Genomic DNA, 20181 nt, shown 5'->3' with positions numbered 1-20181 from the left:
CGCGACCTTGAAAGCCTGGTGGATGCTCCAGTCACAGGTTTTGATTGCGATCACGCGGTGGATAATGGTCAAAAATCGGATGAACGGAGATAGCACGCATGAGGACACGATGAAACTCTGATAGGTTCTATACTTCAGGTAAAATCGCAACGATGCCTCAGTCTCATATAAAATGAGGACAGAATGCTAGCAGATTTGGTGCAAAGGGTCTAACTGCTTTTACTTCTTCGTAGAGCATGCCCCGTGTGACTGTTTGAATGCCAAAGGACTCGGAACTTTAGTTTCATTATGATCTCGTTCTTGAGCCTACAAATATCTCCCGTTGTTAATACTTCCAGTTTATGTCGCGCGTGGTGCTGAGAACCCTGTAGGGCTTCAGCAGCGAGAGACCTGTCCAGACCTAAGTAGATACCGGTAATCAGCCAGATGGAGTCCCTACTTTGTTAGTTCTTGAGGCTTGTTTGATGTAGATTCCCAGTATGATTGCGGATACGAGTAGGGTGTGAGGACGGCTAATTAAGGCATATGAAATGTTCGGGAGCTATGAGCTATATGCGATGGCTAAGATGGGATAGAGGAGTTATGGCCGTTTCCCCTAAGGCTAATTCAACGAGCTTCTTTGTTGCTTGTTTATGGAGTGGAGTGCATAGGCTGATGCTTATGCGGGCTTCATTTGCTATGGTTACTTCAAAAACGACCTCGTCACCTATCTACCCAGTATCAGCCGGCTCTTCCCAAACCATCGAGTCCACATCGCCACTGACGAAATTCTGGTCGATGTCGAAGGTTCGATGCAAATGATACAGCAAATGTACCAGGAGATAAGGTCCCTGTGACGTAGCGTTGCTCACCCACCACACAGCAACTTTCAGAGGGCTCAGCTTCCAGGATATTACTAGGGTCTTCGATAGCGTGTATGGATACATTCTTAACATTATGGAAGTTGGTACACCCAGTTCTATCATCACCTTCCAACGAGGCTGTGTGGTCCTTCCACTTCAAAGTACCACTGACCAATCGTTCGCAAAGAAACCTTATGGGTAGAGGAAAATAAAGCAGCACTATTTGTAGATGCGGAATTTTTTTTTTTCAACGGATCTCTGTCTCTTCGACGTCTATTTCTACAGTTTTCAAAATACCTTTCTGGCTTGTACGGCTGTCCGCGATGGAAGTCGCATCTCTGCCATAATAAATGCCTGGGCCTTCGCGGGTGCCAATCCTATTATCTACCAGTCGCGAGCCACGGCATTGCCATTCATGTAGTTCATCCAGCTCATTGAATTCCATTTGTGGTATGATCTCTCCGTGGCCATTCTTCCACCCCGGCCCCCTGTTGGAACTCCACATTTGCCTTTTGAACAGACTGTGTCGGTTTGATCTGCTGGTGCTTTTCACCTCACTACCAATGACAGTGGTGACTTTCCCCTTGACATGGCGGAAGAACGATGGGACTGCAGGCAACGAGCTAGCAATGATACCGGCACTAATCTCGGCAGATCTGAGGAATACCATCGTTGTCAATAAACTCCATCCACAGCTGGAAGGGAATGTAGAAGCTTACGTCCAGAGAAACTCAGGGAACCAGTCGTATGTCCTATCAGATGTGTTGTTCTTCTGCACACTGATGCTAATGCGCATAGCGCTTGAAAGGCACGCGCTGGGTATTCGGTCAGCGCACTTGTTAATTCGAAGCTTCTCAAGCCACGGCGCATCGCCTTGGTACTTACAAGAGGCCAGCGGCGAAGATGGCTGAAATACCCAATTTCTGAGTATTTTGCATATGTAGACGCCAGACAGAGAATATGGGTAGTATCAGTAGCGAGAAGTCTGAAATGGTATTCAGGATAGCGGTCGCCAAGATCATCGCATTCACATTGACACAATACCCATGTACATCAGGGTTCCAGATTTTCTCGCGAGGCACGCACGCAAAAATCTCGAGGAGGGTGTCCGTCAGGTAGAATGCGGCGTTGAACCAGAGAAGCCCGTGGATAAAGATGTACATCCAACTTTTCTTGGCCGGAGCAAAAACGCGGATGTAAAGCAATAGGATGGACAGCTTGGTGATGAATATCAGGGGGCCGTACATGATCTGCGACGCGTTGGCGAGCTGTATTACAAGACTGATCAACATCTGCATAACAAGATAAAGCTTCGAAGGTAGAATAGTCCTACCTTGGCATATTTCGCCAGATCTTCTTTAGCAACCTCTGCTACATGGATACCGCTACCCACTTTATCGGCTTCCAAAGCAATAATAGCATATCCTATAAAGCACACCTAGTCATGGAACCGTTAGCTCTATCTGCTTTAGCCTCCATTCCTTTCCACCTTTCACATTTTCTGCTATATCAACACAGCTACGCAATTAGAACCACTCACCGAAGCAATGAGGCAAGTATCTGTCACAATCAAAGTTAGCCTGTGGTTTCCTGCTCCTAATATCGGGCACATACAGTCTTCCCAGCTTGCAGACCGCCTTAAGAAGAACTTCGTATAAATCCTCATAGCCATGACTAGAGCACTTGCAGCAAGGCAAATTGATTGACATACTATGTTCCATGGCCTCGAAGAATCCCGGTAGCTGAACGATGGGGCATCCTGCATGTCTGCCTAGCTTGTTCGCAGGACACTTGATGCAAATGGTTCTATAGCCTTGAAGTTCACCTTACTATGTTGAGAAAAAAAGAGATACAAAGGGAAAGGTGTGCTAGGGATAGAAGCACATAGCAAGATTGACAAAAGAACGAAAGGAAGTTGCCTAGGGACCAACATTCGTGCCATATTTTGCAAAGGTGATGCTACAGACCTACTAGTACAGCAGAAATTTACTCATTGACTAGGGATCACAGGGTTGACATGATCCTGGAGTGGTAAACCGGGTCGATTTGGCCCGAATAAATTAAAAGAGAATTGCTAGGGTGTTAAGTTGTTGACGTGTAGGCTATGGCACCTGCATATTGCGGCTGGGAACGGTTGTGTCTACATCTTTCGCCAGACGACGAATATTATACTAATGAATGGGGGCCCTAAGAAAAATACATGATTGGGTTCAAATTACTCCGAGGCTAACCCACCATATAAAGGCTTGCGAGGTGGGTCGCGCCGAAGGATTGACACCCCTCGCACTCTTTCCACCTTAAGCTTCTCGGTGGCTAGCGAACCCTGCAAAAGGTTACATTTTGCCCCTGCTTGGTTAAAAGGTTAGTGTCGTCTACAAGGCCCAGTTGTGGATCCTCCAAAATGGCACCATACTTACATTTCCGAAGAAAAACATCACAGGCGAGAAGGGTCTGTCGCCCTACGTATGGACTGTCCAGCCGTAATAGGAAGCCGTCTAGTAGGCAATGTAACCCTATTGGCAATTTATAGCATGGCACTGAAAGTAACCATGTGCCTATAGCCCGGCTACACTGATCCTCGAGTCTTACCAGGATATATACTACTAAGGTAGGGCCATGTGTGGGTATATCGCTCTCAACGACTGGACCAATAATGCGCAATATAATCATAATACCCGAAGAGTATATCCTGACTTCGCCTATCAAAAACGAATTAATTTACTAGAGTTGAACTATCAAACATAATGCACAGGGGTTCGGCTTAGAGCCTCAGAGCGACGCGTCAACACGCCGATCGCTAAAAGCCTTCTCCCAGGCCTCCTCGAAATCCCGCTGCACATCGTGCCCATAACACCAGGCTTGTGTTTCTCGGTCGGTCATGCCGTAAGGGCTTTTCTCAAGCGGCATTCCTTCCACCGAAGGCCGCATGGCATTGTCTCTAGTTTCCTGCTCCGGGCCATCGCAAAGATGAAGAACTCTCCCGTTAGCAAGGCTTGCCTGCTGAACTTGTTTCGTCCGACAACTACGTAACTTTTCAACCAACTGGAGTACCAGTCGAAGATCACGCTTGTCAGTAACATATGTTAGAGCTTTGCTCAGTGTAGCTGCATCCTCGACGGCCATGGTGACACCTGGAATGAAACAGATGATCGAAGATTAGTCCCATGACGATACAGCATCAAAAAAAAGAAGCGTAGCATACCCATCGATAAGTATGGCACCATAGCATGGGCTGCATCGCCAATGAGAATAAACTTTCCAGAGTCAGAAACCCATTTATCGAGAGGCTCTACCTCAAAAAGGGGCCAATTATGAATTGACTTTTTCTTTTGTACAATCTTCATCAACCTAGAGCCCATTGTGTTAGTCAATCACTAGTAGGTCAAATGTTGCTTTTAGCGCATTGCATAGTCATACATCGGATCCCAATTATGAAAATACGACAACATCTCCTGGGTTAATTCTTCCTGTGACATGTTGGAAGTGTCACTCGCATCCGGGTGAGAGAGCACCAAGTTTAGGCGAGTTCCATTGGATATCATGTAGGTCATGGCGGAGCAGTTGTTTCCTAGCCTGAGAATTGTGAGCTCCGAACTAAAACATTGTTTGGACGTTAAGTTGATCAGAACAATACCAGAGGTTGAGATTCGGATTAGAGACAATCCATGCTGTCTCTGGATCCGCCAGGAGATCTGAGACCTCGACCATAAGTCGATACGCAGCAACACCCGTCTTACGAGGGCCTCCTTTTTCGGTGGTTCCTAGTAGCTTCGTCCTGGCAAACGAATTGATGCCTTTCCATCACTGTCAGTTACTACGTACATCTGTTTCATGGTAGACACGTACCATCAACTGCAACTATCAGATCGGGACGTACGATTTCGCCCGTTGCTAGTGTAATTGTTGGCGCATCCATGTCGTAATCCACAGCGCGACTGGAAGTTCTGACATTGACGCCCTGTTTGAGAGCGTGCTGATAAAGCACACTGTGCAGCTCAGCGCGGTGAATTACCAGATATGGCGCCCCGAACCTCTTCTCAAAATCTGGATTTAATTCAGTCCGAGCGATAAACTCTCCATCTTTCCATCGGCGCATGTTCAGTTCCCAGGGTAGAGAGGACTTTTGCCAGAGGTCCTCGTTGATGCCCCACTTGAGCCAGTAACGAACACCGTTCGGTGACATTTGTACACCAGCACCAATCTATGCACATTTAATCACTTTCTCGGGGATTGGGTTTTCATTCAGGCAAAGCGTACCTCCGATAGCTCTGGCGTAGACTCATAAACTGTGACGTGATGTCCATCTCGAGCCAGGGCAATGGCCGCTGACAAGCCGCCAATGCCAGCTCCTACAATTGCAATATTTAGCTTGACAGCTGATATGCTCTTATAGATTGGCTGATTCATATTGTGGCATGGATTGCTCTCGTCCTTAAGATGATAAAACGTATTGAACCCGAAGAAAAAGATTGAACTTTTCACAGTCTAGAAACCCCTTGATTCGTTGCCATTTTTATAAATTCGTGTTAAAGTTCAACCCCACCGTGATCTCGAACCCTTGTTGATCTTGACACGACCACTGCACACTAACGTGATATCCATGCTCTACCCACTATTATTGTGACGTTAATTTAGTATTAATATAATCTCACAGACTGTGGCCCGCAGTTACGCTGGAAAGAGCTAGACTTCGGCCGGAATGATTATAATAACATTGAGCAAGGCGGCCTTAGCCTTTGTAGCAGGAGAAAAACCGCACGTTGGGAATTTGTTGTTTATACTTGAATTTTCTGTTACAAATGCCGACGTTATACCCGCTTGCTCGTTTATTCTTGTCTAGTATTTTGGTTTTTGTCCAATTGCAGCAGTTTTGAACTGCTCGCACGCACATCCTTGTTTTGCCCGCGGTGGATCGGGGTTTTTGGACAGCCTACCCTGCCATTTCGATTTTTCTTAGACTTCTAGCGTCTTTCCGCTGTGTGACTGCCTTCTCCTAGGCCTCAATACTAAAGGGCCTCACACACACGAGAGCTGCATGCAGCAAGATGGCGGTTTATAATATGAGTAAGTCAGGCTCATCTGTCCCTCGAGGATTTCTCTGCTCTAGCATCCCTCTTTAGCACCTAATCACCCAGCTAGAATACTGACAGTGTCATAGAGTCCGAAGACGATGTCACGGTCGATTCCAGCACTACCAGCGAGGAGTTCGCCGACGGTGCTGTCTCGGCTATCAACGAAAAGCGGTTGATGTTCAAGATCGACGCCCATGTTTTGCCAATTTTGTGTGTCTTGTACTTTCTGGCCTTTCTAGATCGGTGCGTTCCATATCTGTAGCAAATTGGCTGCGTCTGCCTTCTTTCCATTGCCCCTCTTTATACGTATACTTACGCTGCTCCGTATCAAACAGGATTAACATGGGCCATGCAGTTGTGTTTGGCCTTGAAGAAGATCTGGGAATGGATCCCAAATCTAATCAGTTCAACACGGCGCTGACAATCTTTTTTGTGCCATACGTGCTGCTGGAGGTCCCATCAAACATCGTCCTTAAGAAATTACAACCCCACGTTTGGTGTATGTCCTTTCCGTGCGAATCCAGATCTATGCCACTATTCAACTGTGCGTAGGAATACGGCTAACACAAAACGACAGTGGCAGGATGTATGTTTTGCTTTGGTATTCTGACAATTGGTCAAGGTTTTGGTGCGCTGTCCTGCCCCTGATTGATTTTAACGGTAATGCATTTTTTAACACGCCCCACTGAATAGTGAAAAGTTATGGTGGTCTTCTAGTGACACGCTTCTTCATCGGTGTGACGGAATCCGGAATGTTTCCTGGGTGTAGGTCAAATCTGAGTGGCAAACCGAGAGGATGACCTAACCAGCGTCCAGGCTACTATCTGATTGGAATGTGGTACAGGCGTCCAGATGCCCTTCGCCGATACACATATTTTTTCAACTCAACGACGCTTGCGGGCGCACTTGGAGGGCTGATAGCTTATGGCACAGGATATATGCAAGGGATGAGAGGATATGGAGCCTGGCGTTGGCTTTTCATAATCGAAGGAGCCGTAACATGCTTTGTTGCCGTTCTTGCTTGGTTCCTTATCTCGGATTTTCCCGAGCAAGCCAGATGGCTGACCGAGGCCGAGCGGCGATGGATGAAGAAGAGAATGGAGGTTGAACATGGGGACGAGTCAGTGGGGGATCCCATACGTTTCACTGACGTGGTCGAGGTCATCAAGGACTACAGAATCATCTTGGGCGCACTCATATATTTTTCTTTTCTAGTGCCATCATATGTATGTGATCCTTCTACTGAGTTTCCTAAGAGACCTTTCTTTCTCACCATCATCTAGTGTTACGCATACTTTTCACCGACAATCATCAAATCTTACGGTTACAGCACTCTTCAGACGCAATTGCACTCCGTGCCTCCGTTAGCGATGGCCTTTTTCCTTTCTCTCGGGATTGCATTTGCCTCCGATAGACTACGCCACCGCTATCTATTCGTTGTCTTTAATCTGCTAGTTGCAATCGCCGGGATAGCAATCCTGCTAACAGTCCACGATAAGCCTCGAGTCCAGTATGCCGCGCTGTTTCTGGTGGTCTTCGGCCCGTACTGCGGAATGCCTGTCGCTATCTGCTGGTTCACTATGAATGTAGGGGGTCACCGGCGGCGAGCGATCGGTACAGCGCTCCAGCTCGGGTTCGGTGAGATCGCGGGCATAGTGTCGACGTTCCTGTTCCAGGCCAAGGACGCGCCATACTACCATACTGGGTACAGTGTAGCCATTTCCTTCTTCACTCTGGCCGCCTTCTGGTGCACTTGCTATTTTTTCGCGTGTTGGATGGAGAACCGCAGACGAGATCGACAGATGGCGGATGCGGGCAATACAACCGACGCTACAACGGCAGGGAACGGCGACTTGGATGTGTCATATCGATACATGCTGTAGATCTACGCAGTGTGAGGGCGGGGATGGTGCAGAAACGAGATATGGGCTTGGAAGAACGCTCTCTCGAATTCCAGTGAAAAAGATCTAGATGAATAAAGACAACTAATTGTATAATGCTTTACGCTTTCTATCTTCAGGTTTGACTTGGTTGCAATAATTGGTAAATTTTGCTATGGCGCACATGTGCCCAGAAGATAAAAAGTGCTATATATAGGCCCTGGAAACCAATTTCAAATGTGAGGACTGAAGACAGAGTACCAGTCGCCAGTAAACAGGTTTTCATACGAAGATTTCTGAAGCCAAAATTCCAGGCTGTACCCCGCTGATTCTTTCCTACAGTCTACGTTGTTATCCGAACTAATGAACCATGATATTTATTAACCCGAGCTGTACATGATCCAAGCGCATACGTCTATAAGATGTGGCAAACAGGGCTACCACTCAGTACTTCAACCACAATTGTAGACTCACGCGGGTCTACCAAGAGTTTTCATGGTTATTATCAATAGGTACATAGGGTGCATAGAAGAGCATCCCGCCAACACCTTCTGTATATTGATATCCCCTTGCACAAACCACTTGCGCACACTTGACGAGAAAAATGTATCTACCCATTGAGAGGGCGATAGTCTAATCGCACCCAAGGTTGATATCGCGTTTACCTGAATGATTGGCACAATAAATCCCTTGAACCCCATTTGCACTGTTCCAAGTATAGACCTGTCGAGCACCAGAAGAAAAACACAGCAGTAACATATTAGCTAACTGACAAGGAATGGGAAGAGACAAAGCAACGCGGATGGATAGGATATAAGCAATAACTTACCCAAGGTTAGTCGGATGAATGCTTGAGCATCATCCATACCCCATTTTTCACCCTGTATATTCTCAGAAAGGATGAAAAATTTTAGAAGACCTCCTTCTACTGTGTTATATGCCAGTGCATGGAGGCCTCGACTTGCTCCTGTTAATGCCGTCTGTGGCTGCTTGCGCAACCATGTACTGTGCAATTTCCATTCTCCCGACAGGGTCTGGCCGCAGATAATAATATGATCTCCTTTCGTAATGGCGAACGGATCGGAAAGAACAACTTCGGCTTCTCTGTTTTCTTGCGTGCAGTAGCTACGTGGTTTCGCCATGTGCGTCATCCAGCTGTCCCATCTATTTCTCCACAGCACTAGAGGCAGTCATGTCAGCGACAATGAGATTAAGAATATCGTCAATAAAAGAAGATCAACCTTGTTGTTCAGAGTCCGACCTGTAGATAGGGCGTTGGCGTATTCCGTCAACTTGACGGCGTGTGTTACAGCTGGTTGGTTTGACTCCAGTGTACTCCTGTTCAAGTATCCATTCTGAATCGTGGCACCAAAAGGTAACTTCGTACCAAGCTGCGGTCAATGCTTCACGCATCTTTGACCTCATTCCTAAATGAACCTGGTCAGTGACGTCCCGTTTAGGGTACTGGGCCAGTGACCTTCAATTTGATCAATGATTTGATTAGGTTGGTCACGACCATACAAAATCCAGAACAGATTCGTTCTAGAGTGATCTAAAGGTGACAATTGAACCGCCGGATTAACAAGTGTAAGGTGTTGTCGAAGACGTTGCAAGACAGGTCCCATGTGATCCAACTATTCATCCGTCAGTCATTTTCCCTTACATGCGGTGATTTTCAAACAGACCATCATGACGATATTAAGCCATGCTGTTTCCATCACTTTCACCCTCACCCTGCTACATCCACATCGGAATTTAACGCCCCTTCTGTTACGGTCCCAGCCAGTGGCATGTCCGTAATTGTCGTTTGGATTGTTGTTGCCCTCGTATAGCCCTGTCTCTTGATTCACATGTGTATGCTCATCCCGCATGATGGTAGGTTGAAACGTTCCGAATTCAGTTTCCCACTCGTGATCCTCACCGTCACGACTATAGAGCACCTTCAATGTATCGTTGTTGTATGCAATGTGTTTATCCATCGCGGTAGAATCATCCAGTGGCGGTAGGCTACCAGGTGCGACAGGATCGGCCAGCGATTCAGCATTGCAGGATTGGAAGCACAGTGCAAAGACAATCAATATCTCCCAGACAGACCATGCCTGCGAGAAGCTGATGCACCTCATGATTGGAAACGCTTTTGGGTGACAAAGGGAAAGGAAAGAATGTTGGTGTCGATAGATGTTTTCATGGACGTTAGAGCTGAAGTATCCAGGTATAAGTACTCTTCAAAAAAGCACCACCCAGAAACAGTATGATGACTACTTTAGAGGGCTTGAGAGCTCAGACTAAACCATAAATGAGCAAAAGCCTGTCGTCAAACCATTAAGAATGCCACCGCTGGAAGCCTAGAACGCCCAAGGGATTATTTGCCCCGTTCTGAGGGTTACAGAAAAATTGCCCAAAGGAAGTATCTCAATTCACATATAAGTTTCCTCTTTGAGTCGAGTTTAATCCCATATATCTTTAGAACATATAGAAGTACAAGACACCGAACCAACGGGCTGCGGTGGTGTTGATGACGCGGTTATAGTAACGCAACTGATGTGTCAAGGCTGGGGGCTTTGACAATATCTGAAATCTGGCCCATGATGGGCGTTATGTGAAACGCAATACCGTACACCGCAAGAATGCTGGGGAGACAAAAGGCCTTCGTTTGAGCTATATTCCTACCAGTGTCCTGGTAACGGCTATTATATCAGACCCTCAGAGTTTATATCCGCTCGCGGGGCAACTGCCTGGCATCCGGGTATTCTTTGTTAAACCTGCTAAGTAGCGGACTAGATTGCCTAGGATCACCGCGTGCGTTACACTATTAAGACTATGTATTAACCATAGGATCGACATATAATAATATATTGGTCCCGGAAAGGGTCTTAGATGTGTTAAGCTTCCAACCGTTGCACAGCGGGTCCATGGGCGTTATTTATGTAACATTCTGCAGCTACATGGAAACTTTGAAGCATTGCAGTGACATATGCTAGGATCCGTTTTACGCCAGGCTAGTACCCACTTGCAGGGGTTATGTTGTCCCAGGGGAAATGCTGCATACATTACGCGGCGTCTATATGCTTTTTAGATCAACAAGCAACCGACTTATCAGAAGTATATGCTTATAACCCTAGAGTGTAAATAACATGAAACCTTATATACTAGAATTCAGTTGGATATAGAATTGTAGATATAATTACAGTTTTAGATATCTACTATCGCTATGCAAAGATACTGGCTTTAGGTAAAAGAACATATGGAAATGTATATGTATGTGGAAGAAAACTCGATTGGTGATATTGTGTTTTACTCGTGAATAATCAGAACGAAAAAGGGGGGAAAGCTTAAGTCCATCATCAATCATGTGTGTTCTCAGTTCCCTACTTAAACAAAAGGTAAAATAATACACGAAGGGTAGTCGGGGCCAAGATGAAGGGTGTGAGTCCCATGCGATGCAAGCTCTTGGAACTCGTTGTCTTCCTTGAACTCACCGCGCAACAGCGGGCTATTCCCATGTACCTGCACCTGTATACTTTCGCCAGCCTCGTACTCCACACCCATAGCCCATATGCCGATCTCCAACTTTACTATATCACCCGGTGTGATATATTCATCACGGTCATGTGGATGGAAGGGGTAATTCTCGAGCAAGGACCGGGAGCTGTCAATGGCTCGGCGCGACGCACGAAGGATACCTAATGATCCAACATGAAACATCAAATTATTCTTATTTTGAGCAGGTATGTCGTCGATGTTATCTTGACTGACCCCGTGGTGTGCAATCGATGACCAGGGAATGTTGAGGTTCAACAGAGCTTTCCCATTGGCATCCAGCTTGCGCACAAGCACGTACACATCCATGTCATGGAAGTCGGGGCATGACATGTACACGACTGCTTTTGGAACACCTGCTAATCGTGTCCGGGTATCGAATGTGTGCGTGAAGCTGGCGCAGTCCAAGTACTTTTCCGAATTATAAGAGACTGATGCTTCTGCCTCCGGTATGTCGACGCTCAGACGCCCACCAGGGTGGAAATACATTTTCCGGTAGTCGGTGCGTGGGATGGGGTAATCCTCTTCGGCAATATTATACAGTGGCTCTTGGTTAAATCGTAGGATGGTGGTCCGGACCTTTGGAGTCTTCTCCCAGTCATTGTCTGCACCGTTTAGGTAACGGTCGAAGAACCTTGCAAGGTCATCGGCAGAGTCCTTGCAATTCCAAATGTCGTACCATTCCTGCCATGGGCACAGGCGAAGCCATTTCTGTGACGATTGCACCTGCAACCAACCCCGCAATGAGCCCATGGTGTGTACAAAGCTTGTGTAGGACGCGGTGATATAGGTGGGAATGTTAATCTTGGCAATGTCCGGTCGTTTGTCTTTCCAATACAAGGCGTCGGCTTTGGGGTAGCGCCGATACATTTCGTGGAAGTCCTCCACCCCACCGTGTCCCTGAATATTAGTGTCGATAATAAAGTCAAATAAACCGGCGTCAAACACTCCGCCTCTGACAAACTGTTCACGGTACAAGTCGCCACAAGCCTCCCAGGGAGCAATTGCCTTCAGAGAAGGCGCCGCAATGCGGCGATGAACCACTGAACAATGGCCAAATGAGAGTTACCAGCCAAGCCGACACTCCCGTTGCACCACGGCATCTTGGCCACGGCCTCGATTACATCGTATCCATCCTCAGCCTCCTGCGTACCCATAATCCCCACGGTGCCTTCAGAGTCACCGGATCCGCGAGCATCGACATTGATGATGGCGAATCCACGAGGAACAAAATCAGCAGGGTCCGGGCCCTCAAATTTCTCCAGACCACTGAGTACCCCACTTGGTATCCCGAGACCCCACGGTAGGAACTTTAGCATGGAAATACCATTGAACTTCTTGCCAAATGGACTCCAGGCTAGGATGGCGGGCACGGGTTTTGTAGTGTTGGCAGGACGGTAGATGTCGCAGTATAAAGTGCTCCCATCACGAACCTTGACTCCTACGTCATGAGATGCATGGATGTCACAAGGTAGTGGCCTGGAGCCATTCTGACTCCAACCCGCAGGAAGCACTTCCTCACGAAACCCGAAGGGTTGGTAATTATTTCGGCCCACGGAGGGCTTGTCAATTGGTCGAGTGGCGACAGGGACTGGTGACGGCATTGTTGGAGAGATTATGTATGCTGGATGCTGACTCCTGTTGTCTCTTGGCCAACGTCCTCCCCTACATCTTTAAGTCATGAATCTTACCAGTACTGTGAGGAGCTTCGGCAGGGATATTGCCTTCATGATTCCCGTTATGGGGAAGTTTTGAGGCTAAAGAGGGCGTTCGGGCGAGTTCGGCCGAGATCGGCTCAGCTGGAGAGAAACACTCGGTAGATGCCAACTCACTGCCGATATAGACAGGAAACACTGGAAAAATCACAAGATTCACTCTCTTGAGTTCTGGAAGAGTTCGGCCGTGCTATTACTTCGTTGGTAAAGATCTCGGATGTGGAACGTTTCCTTTATAGCCGAGAAAAAATCGTCATAGGTTTAAAGTCTGTACATACGGTCCACATCCCCAGAGTCTTGGTAGAATATCCGTTTATTTCAATAATCTCATTACTGCTACTCTTCTACTCGATAACTTCTCCATATACACGACAAAATTACTGAATTATGGCGCCTTCTCGCGTTGATACACTCGAGCCTTTGAGTACACCCAACCCTCTGAAGACTCATCAAAGCGCAAAGCAAGAAACTCATTACGGTGACTTTCGTGATGACTTCTTCAAGAATGGCTACACAGTGATTAAGGGCGTTCTGAGCAAGGAGCGCGCGCGTGAATACCAGAGCGAGGCACTCGACTGGCTGGAGTCATTTAATATCGGATTCGACCGCCATGACAGAAGCACTTGGAAGAAAGAAAACCTGCCTCAAAGCTTCAAAGGTGGAATGTATCTTCACTTTTCCGCGGCACATGAAAAGTACATGTGGGATGTTAGAACGTAGGTTTGCTCAATAGACCCTGGCCAAACATTCAGATGACTGACACTTTGCGTCCAGCGAACCCGGCGTTATTGAGCCATTTGCGAAGCTGGGGAACCGATGAGCTGGTTGTCTCTTTCGACACCGTTAACATCACACTCCCTCAATCCATCGTTGGTGAATATGATTCCAAGCCTTGGCCTCACTGTGACCAGGCTCCAGAGCGCAAGGGATTAGCTTGTGTTCAAGGCATTGTCAATTTGTCCGAATCTGGGCCGAATGACGGTGGCCTCGTCGTCATGAAGGGATCCGCCCCGCTCTTCGATAAGTTCTTTGAAGAGAACCCAGTGACGGGACCCATGCCATGGCGAACTGCTAAGCACAAGGACTTCCATCCATTTTCTGACAAAGATCTGGACTGGTACCGCGAGCACGGCTGTGAATTGATCAAAGTCTGCGCTGAACCGGGTGACTTGATTTTGTGGGACTCGCGTCAGATGCACTGGGCGCAGTTTGGAGATTCCGACCTTATTCGCACCATTGTCTACGCAACATATACACCGGCAGCCTGGATGTCGGATGAAGACCGCGCAGCAAAGAAGAAGCTATTTGAGAATTATGAAACTACCACCCATTGGCCACATACCAACCTCTACACTCATGGCAAGGCAACAGTCAAGGTGGATGGAGAGGAAGTACCGGACCCCTTGGAAAGGGATGAGCCTCTGACCAAACCAGTGAGGACTGAGAGGTTGTTGCAGCTAGCTGGTGTTGTTCCCTACTAAGTTTGGAAGCGTTGGAAGTGTTGGACCTGTTGAATGATATCAGATAGGAGATTGTACTGTATATTCAGTTATTACGTATTCAATTTAGCTGTTTTCCATGATATGATCTTTGTTAGAATGCTCTATCAAATGCACAGGGTACAATAGGTCTTAGTACGCAAACCGCTTAAGCTTAGGATGATATGATTGTAGGATTTACTTTCCAAAAAAATTCAAACTCAACATGCTAGATTAAGAAAAATTAGACGTTCTGGTACCATACTTTCATAAATAATGTTTTGAAGATTACTGGTGGGCAAAAGCGACACAGTGGCGCATTAGTGGCCACAAGGCCTTCAGTTATTACCTTCGGACGACCACTTACCGTTACCAAGCTGTGTCAAGTGGTAAAAAAGATAAGACTAACTGTTTTAATTATTGAAGCATGTCGCCCTCACAGGCTAACGTGCGCCTAGCGGGTACGGAGGGGCAAAACTCGGTCGAGCTCGGGTGAGTCTTAAGTATGGCTAGCCCTTGCTGTCAACGGTAACCAGCCGTAGACGGGACACGGACCTGCCTCGGCTCCACATTCGCTGTCCCGGTCCTAGTAGTTTCTGGCGACCTTAAGGGCTGCTGGTTGGTTTCTCCGCGATCGGCTACCGACCGGTACTTGGGTTCCCCACGGGGACCCCGTGCACGCAGAGCGGCGCTATAGAGGTGCCGTAAAAAGGTGTCTCCCAATACGCGCGAGGATATTTCCAATGGGACATCTACAATCCCTATATTAACGGTGCAATCACCCGATATCTTCTTCAGAAGTTATAGAGTAGCTCGACATAACATATCAAAAATGGCGAAGGAGGTCGACGCCGCGCATCATGAATTTGCTATTACAAAAGACTCGGCGCAGAATGTCCCAACAGGAACGGTGAAGCTAGTCGAAGATGGAGAAATTGTCTTAATTCCAACTCCTTCCCCTGATCCAAGAGGTAAGACGCACACTCAACTATGATCGCCTACTGTTTCTCCAGCCATCGTTGCTGACGATAATGAGATCCCCTCAACCTACCTCAATGGCAGAAATGGGTGATAAGCAGCACTTTAGGAGTTTGTAAGTTTTGATCTTTTTTTTTCCTCTCCTTCATACAACTCTGAGAAAAATTGCTGTGAGATAAGAGAAATATTGACCGCACGGTTGTTGCCTAGTTGCTGTGTTGAGTGTCCTCATGACCTCTGGGATGGGTCCCATCATCACTACCATCTCGGCCTATTACGACGGTAATCCCAGAACGAACGATCTAATGACATATCCAACGTTGTTCATGGGACTTGGAAACGTAATCGCTGTACCACTCGCCGAGGCTGTGGGACGTCGCCCAGTATTCCTAACCTCTGCTTTAATACTGACAGTCGGGTCAATCTGGTGCGCTGCGAGTGATAGTCTGGCCTCGCATATTGCTGGACGGGATGTGCTATCTTTAGCCGCTGGGCAGTCGGAGGCATTGTGTCCTCTCATCATTCAGGTACTCCTCCCATATCCGGATTCAATATACACAGAGCAGAGACTGACATTCGGCTGCACCCACGACATTGTAGGAAATTCACTTTGTTCACGAGCGCAGTAGCAGATTAGCATGGTTCAGCGCTATCCAATCTATAGGTAGCGCTGCCTTGACCATTGCTACAGCCTACCTTGTTCAGAGCCTAGGGTGGAGGTGGTGGTACGGCATATTCGCTATCATTAGCGGCGTTCTGTTTCTGGTCTCCTTTGCACTGGTCCCAGAATCTTTGTATGAACGGCCTACCGACGCTTTCGATGGTCAAGTCCATGTTCAGCATGAAGGCGAAGACCTGGCCATTGTTCGCGCAACTACAAAGCGCAGAGTCGAGTTAGACTTCACACGGTATCAACCGCGTACATGGCGGCACAGCCTAAAGATCTTCCACGGTCCCGCAAAGTGGTCGGTAGCGATAGAATGCTGGAAGCACATGCTGCAGTGTATCTTGTTCCCCAACATCCTGTGGGTCGTCTTGATGAACAGTGTCGTGCTCGGGATCTATGTGATCATGGTCACTGTGTTCGGAAGCATTCTTACCGCCCCGCCATACAACTATCCCGCCACAGCTTTAGGCCTTGTCCAAGGAGGCCAGATAGTCGTCTCAATGATCCTAGTCCCTGTTCTCGGATACGGTGGAGACAAGTTCCACGAATGGATAGCAAGACGCCGCAACGGTGTGGCCGAACCCGAGTTCCGCCTGATTCCCATATTACTGCCTGTCATTGTGGCACTCATCTCATGTGTCATCTTTGGTCACGCTGGTTCCGACCCCTATCACTGGTCGCCGTGGGCGATCACAGTCGGCTTTGATGGGATTTACTTCGGATTCATTGGTATCATTCTCATTGGATACACGTACTCGCTTGATAGTTATGGAGAGCGAGCAGGGCCCATTCTGGTGCTGATCTGCGCAATCCGTGGCTTGATCTCCTTTGGAATTTCTTTTGGCGTCACTGAGTTTGTTACAGAGGTGGGTTATAAGCAGGCATTGAATATATGTGCTATCATCATGGGAGTTGTCTCGGCTTTTGGCTTCGTTGTTTTCGTCTTCGGTTCAAAGATTCGGTTCCTTACGATGAAGTATGCTGTTGACAAGAAGATGGCTGAGATTTAATACATGGGGAATAGGTTTCACCATAGCTCTGCCCCAGTTTGATAGCTCGAACATTTCCTTTATGCTACAAGCACTAATGAAGCATGTTCTTCTTAACTAGAATTTTATGAGTACGGACTGTTCATTATTGGACCATACATTAATACATATTAAGCTCTCTGTTCTTCGTTCATCATCGATACCAGACGTAGAGAGGAAAATATAGATTAGCACCTTCATATCATATGCTCCGAATGTTGTATTTTCCATCTCTAGATGACGTGAATAGTGCATAAGTACAGATTCTGGTGCTGTACACAATTTACATAACCATTAGACCGCTTAGGATTCTTTCATGAAGTCATCAAGAGGAACTGAATCAAGCCATGGCATCGACATATCAATGAGTTCCAAAGAGGATGACAAATCGCCAAAGTGAGGTAGTATTTCGCTCCACCCAGCACCCGTTGTAAAGTCCCATTCAAAAGGTACTTCTGACTGTATTGTAGAATCCCCGGATAGTCTACTATCAACCCCGTGGCTACTGCTCGGAGATGACGGTGACGTGTTTCCCGGGTTGTCAAAACCTGGCTCGGGAAACAAATACCCTAAGGTCGCATCGGCATCTGGAAGGGAGGCCCACAAACGAGGCGACGCTGTTAACCTCACAATTTTCGAGAGTACGAGTCGGTTGATTTCTTGCGATGGATCTATGATATCGTATAGATGGGACAGCCGCCGAAGGACGAGTAATGCGCCGTGCCGCGTCTCTGTGAATGACTGCTCGAGCAGACTGATGCTTAGTCTAACTAGCTCCCTTTGTTCGCTCAATTCGGGAGGCGATCGATACTTCCGTAGGCATATCAGATCTATAATAGTATAGATTCCTGCGGTTATTATGGACGCCGTCACTGCCCAGAACTTGTGGAAATGAAGGCATGGTGCGTGTTGCCTCCGCTGAAGAAGTCGTTTTGCAGCTAATATCCCATGCTGGAGGACATCCCTCCCCTCTTCGTTGGGGGTTTCCAGGATGTGAGGCAATATGGCAACACAGAGATGAATTCGCCAGCTATCTAGACAGTTGTGGAGTAAGTATCTTTGCACTGTGGTCCAGTTGGGTTCATGCCCTACCACCTCCATTGTGGCCTCCAGGCCTAACAATGTGAGGTGGGGTGGGAAGGATAATGAGACGCGATCTAATTCTCCAAGAGTATCTTGTAGCACTTTTATATCCCAGCTTCTGATGGATCCGGCGTGGTTCTGTATAGCAATGGCCAGTTGAGCTATTGCTCTATGATACTCGAAGACAGAGGGACGGCTCGTCCCTTCATTGAAGCTATGTGGTGAGTCTGGGGTAAAGGTTCCATCAATAAAGGTACTTTGGCCTTCTTGTACTTCCAATACTGTTGTGAAAGACTCTGGGTGGATCGTTGTCGGACGTGACCACACAGCTATCCTACGTCGTGTTAGCGTTCCTGTAGCCTCACTGGCCAGGTATACAGCCTTACCAATCACAAACCACCAGCGTCCACCACAGTCTTCGAAGCACATTCTGCTGGCTTGAATTGGACTCTAGGCTGTCCATGTGTGTGCTCGCTGTTCCACGGTCATGCTCAAGACGATCGAGCCCAATGAGTCGAGCAACATTCACCGCCGTACCATGCAGAATATATTCCTGGTCTGATTCACCGAGATTCTTATGAATCACGTTGAGAATTGCCAAGGCCTGGACGGTTCGCAAGCTTGGCTTGCCCGTGTAATTGGCATAGTTCAACTCCTTCAAGGCAGCAGCTCGCCAACTACGTGACAACTCTATAGATCCTCTGCCCAATGAAGACCGCACGGAAGGATCTCGGGCTGAGAAGCTTTCATAAACCAACTGGAGGTTTTGTATCTTCCCTTCACTAATAAAGTATACGCCAACCTGGAAGCTGGTCAGATCGCTGAAGCTAAGATTGGCAGAAAGACTTACGGCTAAGACACTTAGATAGACCGCGATCCAGGCATGATTCCTGAGACTATTCCCTTCGTTTGCGATCAAGCTATCCCAGAAAGCATCATGTTCTCGTATAAAAACCGATGAATCTAGGGCACAATGAACCCATCCCAGCTCTCTTAGAGAGAACTTGACGATTACCTCGCTCCAGTGGCGGGCGGGCAGACAAAGCATTACATGATCGTCCCACGGGCGAGTACTATCAGCATGGCTTTGGCCTGGCTCGACTGATAGCTGAAATGGCAAGCGCTGAAACTCGCTTAAGATACTCTCTGGGGACTGAAAGTCCTCTACGGCTGCTGTACGTCGGGGGATATTTGCCTCCACTTTTAGCATTTCCGGTCGGGAGAGAACGGCCTCCAGCTGCTTTATTCGCATTTTAAGGCTTATGTTCTCCTCTAGGAGCCTCGACGTGGTGCCAGAGGTACTATCGTCTGACACATCTTCGTCCACTGCACTGTCGTAAGAGATTAGACCCATTAGACCAAAATATATATTCTTATTTGACCAAGACTCGAGAATATTGCATTGGGGGATCTCACACCGTGACTTTCCCGGCAACCTTAACAACCTCTCGCATACAGGCAGCCGACTCCCCTCGTTCAATGCATTTGTCACACGGTATTCTCTTTGAGCATTTCACTTTCCTACGGGTGCATTGTATACATGACCGAGGGACCCTCTGAGTCTGTCGCATTTGTGGTCGCATGGTTCCGACACGATAAGTACTGTTTAACAGACAGTCTCAGGCTCCTGTCTAGAGAGCATCAGATCTGAGTCTGGGGTGACAGTCCTCGTTGATTAACGATTCATATCTTGCCTCTTCACTAAGCGAAGTCTCGGTTGAGTTCGGGTGAGTTTGGTCAGCTGACCGCAGTCCGGCCAATCATGATTGAGCTTTCTAATCCCATCTTTGGATAACTGGATGGCAACTAAAGAGACACGATAAGAGGATTAAAGCTCGTGCATCAAGCTTTTATATCCACATTACACTAATACTGAAAAGATTGGGCAGGGCCAGGCT

At 47.5% G+C, this 20181-nt stretch overlaps 8 protein-coding genes across 8 annotated transcripts; 2 read left to right on the top strand and 6 right to left on the bottom strand.

Annotated features, from left to right (window-relative positions):
* Positions 1–1089: 1089 nt before the first annotated feature.
* Positions 1090–2607, bottom strand: ANOM_002130 (uncharacterized protein; the record flags this gene model as incomplete). Its single annotated transcript, XM_015547387.1, has 5 exons — positions 1090–1498; positions 1562–1657; positions 1728–2110; positions 2176–2280; positions 2383–2607. 5 exons carry the CDS (start codon positions 2605–2607, stop codon positions 1090–1092), a joined length of 1218 nt encoding a protein of 405 aa, XP_015410146.1.
* A 1004-nt stretch (positions 2608–3611) lies between these two features.
* On the bottom strand, positions 3612–5249 carry ANOM_002129 (putative monooxygenase; the record flags this gene model as incomplete). The annotated part of the gene is made up of 6 exons (XM_015547386.1): positions 3612–3973; positions 4045–4190; positions 4260–4415; positions 4477–4636; positions 4689–5043; positions 5100–5249. 6 exons carry the CDS (start codon positions 5247–5249, stop codon positions 3612–3614), a joined length of 1329 nt encoding a protein of 442 aa, XP_015410133.1.
* A 732-nt stretch (positions 5250–5981) lies between these two features.
* ANOM_002128 (putative allantoate permease) lies at positions 5982–7797 on the top strand (the record flags this gene model as incomplete). Its single annotated transcript, XM_015547385.1, has 6 exons — positions 5982–6157; positions 6250–6413; positions 6492–6542; positions 6608–6679; positions 6731–7140; positions 7198–7797. Coding segments are annotated over 6 exons (1473 nt in total), but the record flags the coding sequence as incomplete, so codon positions are not given.
* Positions 7798–9221: 1424 nt separating this feature from the next.
* On the bottom strand, positions 9222–9917 carry ANOM_002127 (uncharacterized protein; the record flags this gene model as incomplete). The annotated part of the gene is made up of 2 exons (XM_015547384.1): positions 9222–9428; positions 9480–9917. 2 exons carry the CDS (start codon positions 9915–9917, stop codon positions 9222–9224), a joined length of 645 nt encoding a protein of 214 aa, XP_015410181.1.
* A 1249-nt stretch (positions 9918–11166) lies between these two features.
* On the bottom strand, positions 11167–12204 carry ANOM_002126 (uncharacterized protein; the record flags this gene model as incomplete). The annotated part of the gene is made up of 1 exon (XM_015547383.1): positions 11167–12204. The coding sequence occupies one exon, from the start codon at positions 12202–12204 to the stop codon at positions 11167–11169; it is 1038 nt and encodes a 345-aa protein (XP_015410180.1).
* A 140-nt stretch (positions 12205–12344) lies between these two features.
* ANOM_002125 (uncharacterized protein) lies at positions 12345–12938 on the bottom strand (the record flags this gene model as incomplete). The annotated part of the gene is made up of 1 exon (XM_015547382.1): positions 12345–12938. One exon carries the CDS (start codon positions 12936–12938, stop codon positions 12345–12347), a length of 594 nt encoding a protein of 197 aa, XP_015410183.1.
* Positions 12939–13436: 498 nt separating this feature from the next.
* ANOM_002124 (uncharacterized protein) lies at positions 13437–17182 on the top strand (the record flags this gene model as incomplete). Its single annotated transcript, XM_015547381.1, has 7 exons — positions 13437–13707; positions 13824–14496; positions 14986–15019; positions 15240–15498; positions 15564–15620; positions 15716–16032; positions 16106–17182. The coding sequence occupies 7 exons, from the start codon at positions 13437–13439 to the stop codon at positions 17180–17182; spliced, it is 2688 nt and encodes an 895-aa protein (XP_015410182.1).
* A 321-nt stretch (positions 17183–17503) lies between these two features.
* Positions 17504–19613, bottom strand: ANOM_002123 (fungal specific transcription factor domain-containing protein; the record flags this gene model as incomplete). The annotated part of the gene is made up of 3 exons (XM_015547380.1): positions 19134–19613; positions 18670–19085; positions 17504–18617 (listed from the first exon to the last, which is right to left on the bottom strand). Exons 1-3 carry the CDS (start codon positions 19533–19535, stop codon positions 17504–17506), a joined length of 1932 nt encoding a protein of 643 aa, XP_015410184.1. The 5' UTR covers positions 19536–19613.
* Positions 19614–20181: the final 568 nt, after the last annotated feature.

Source organism: Aspergillus nomiae, assembly GCF_001204775.2.
Source record: "Aspergillus nomiae NRRL 13137 chromosome Unknown contig00035, whole genome shotgun sequence".
Taxonomy (NCBI): Eukaryota; Fungi; Ascomycota; class Eurotiomycetes; order Eurotiales; family Aspergillaceae; genus Aspergillus; species Aspergillus nomiae.
The sequence above is the reverse complement of the archived record's forward strand: the minus strand, read 5'-3'. Positions and strand labels throughout refer to the sequence as shown.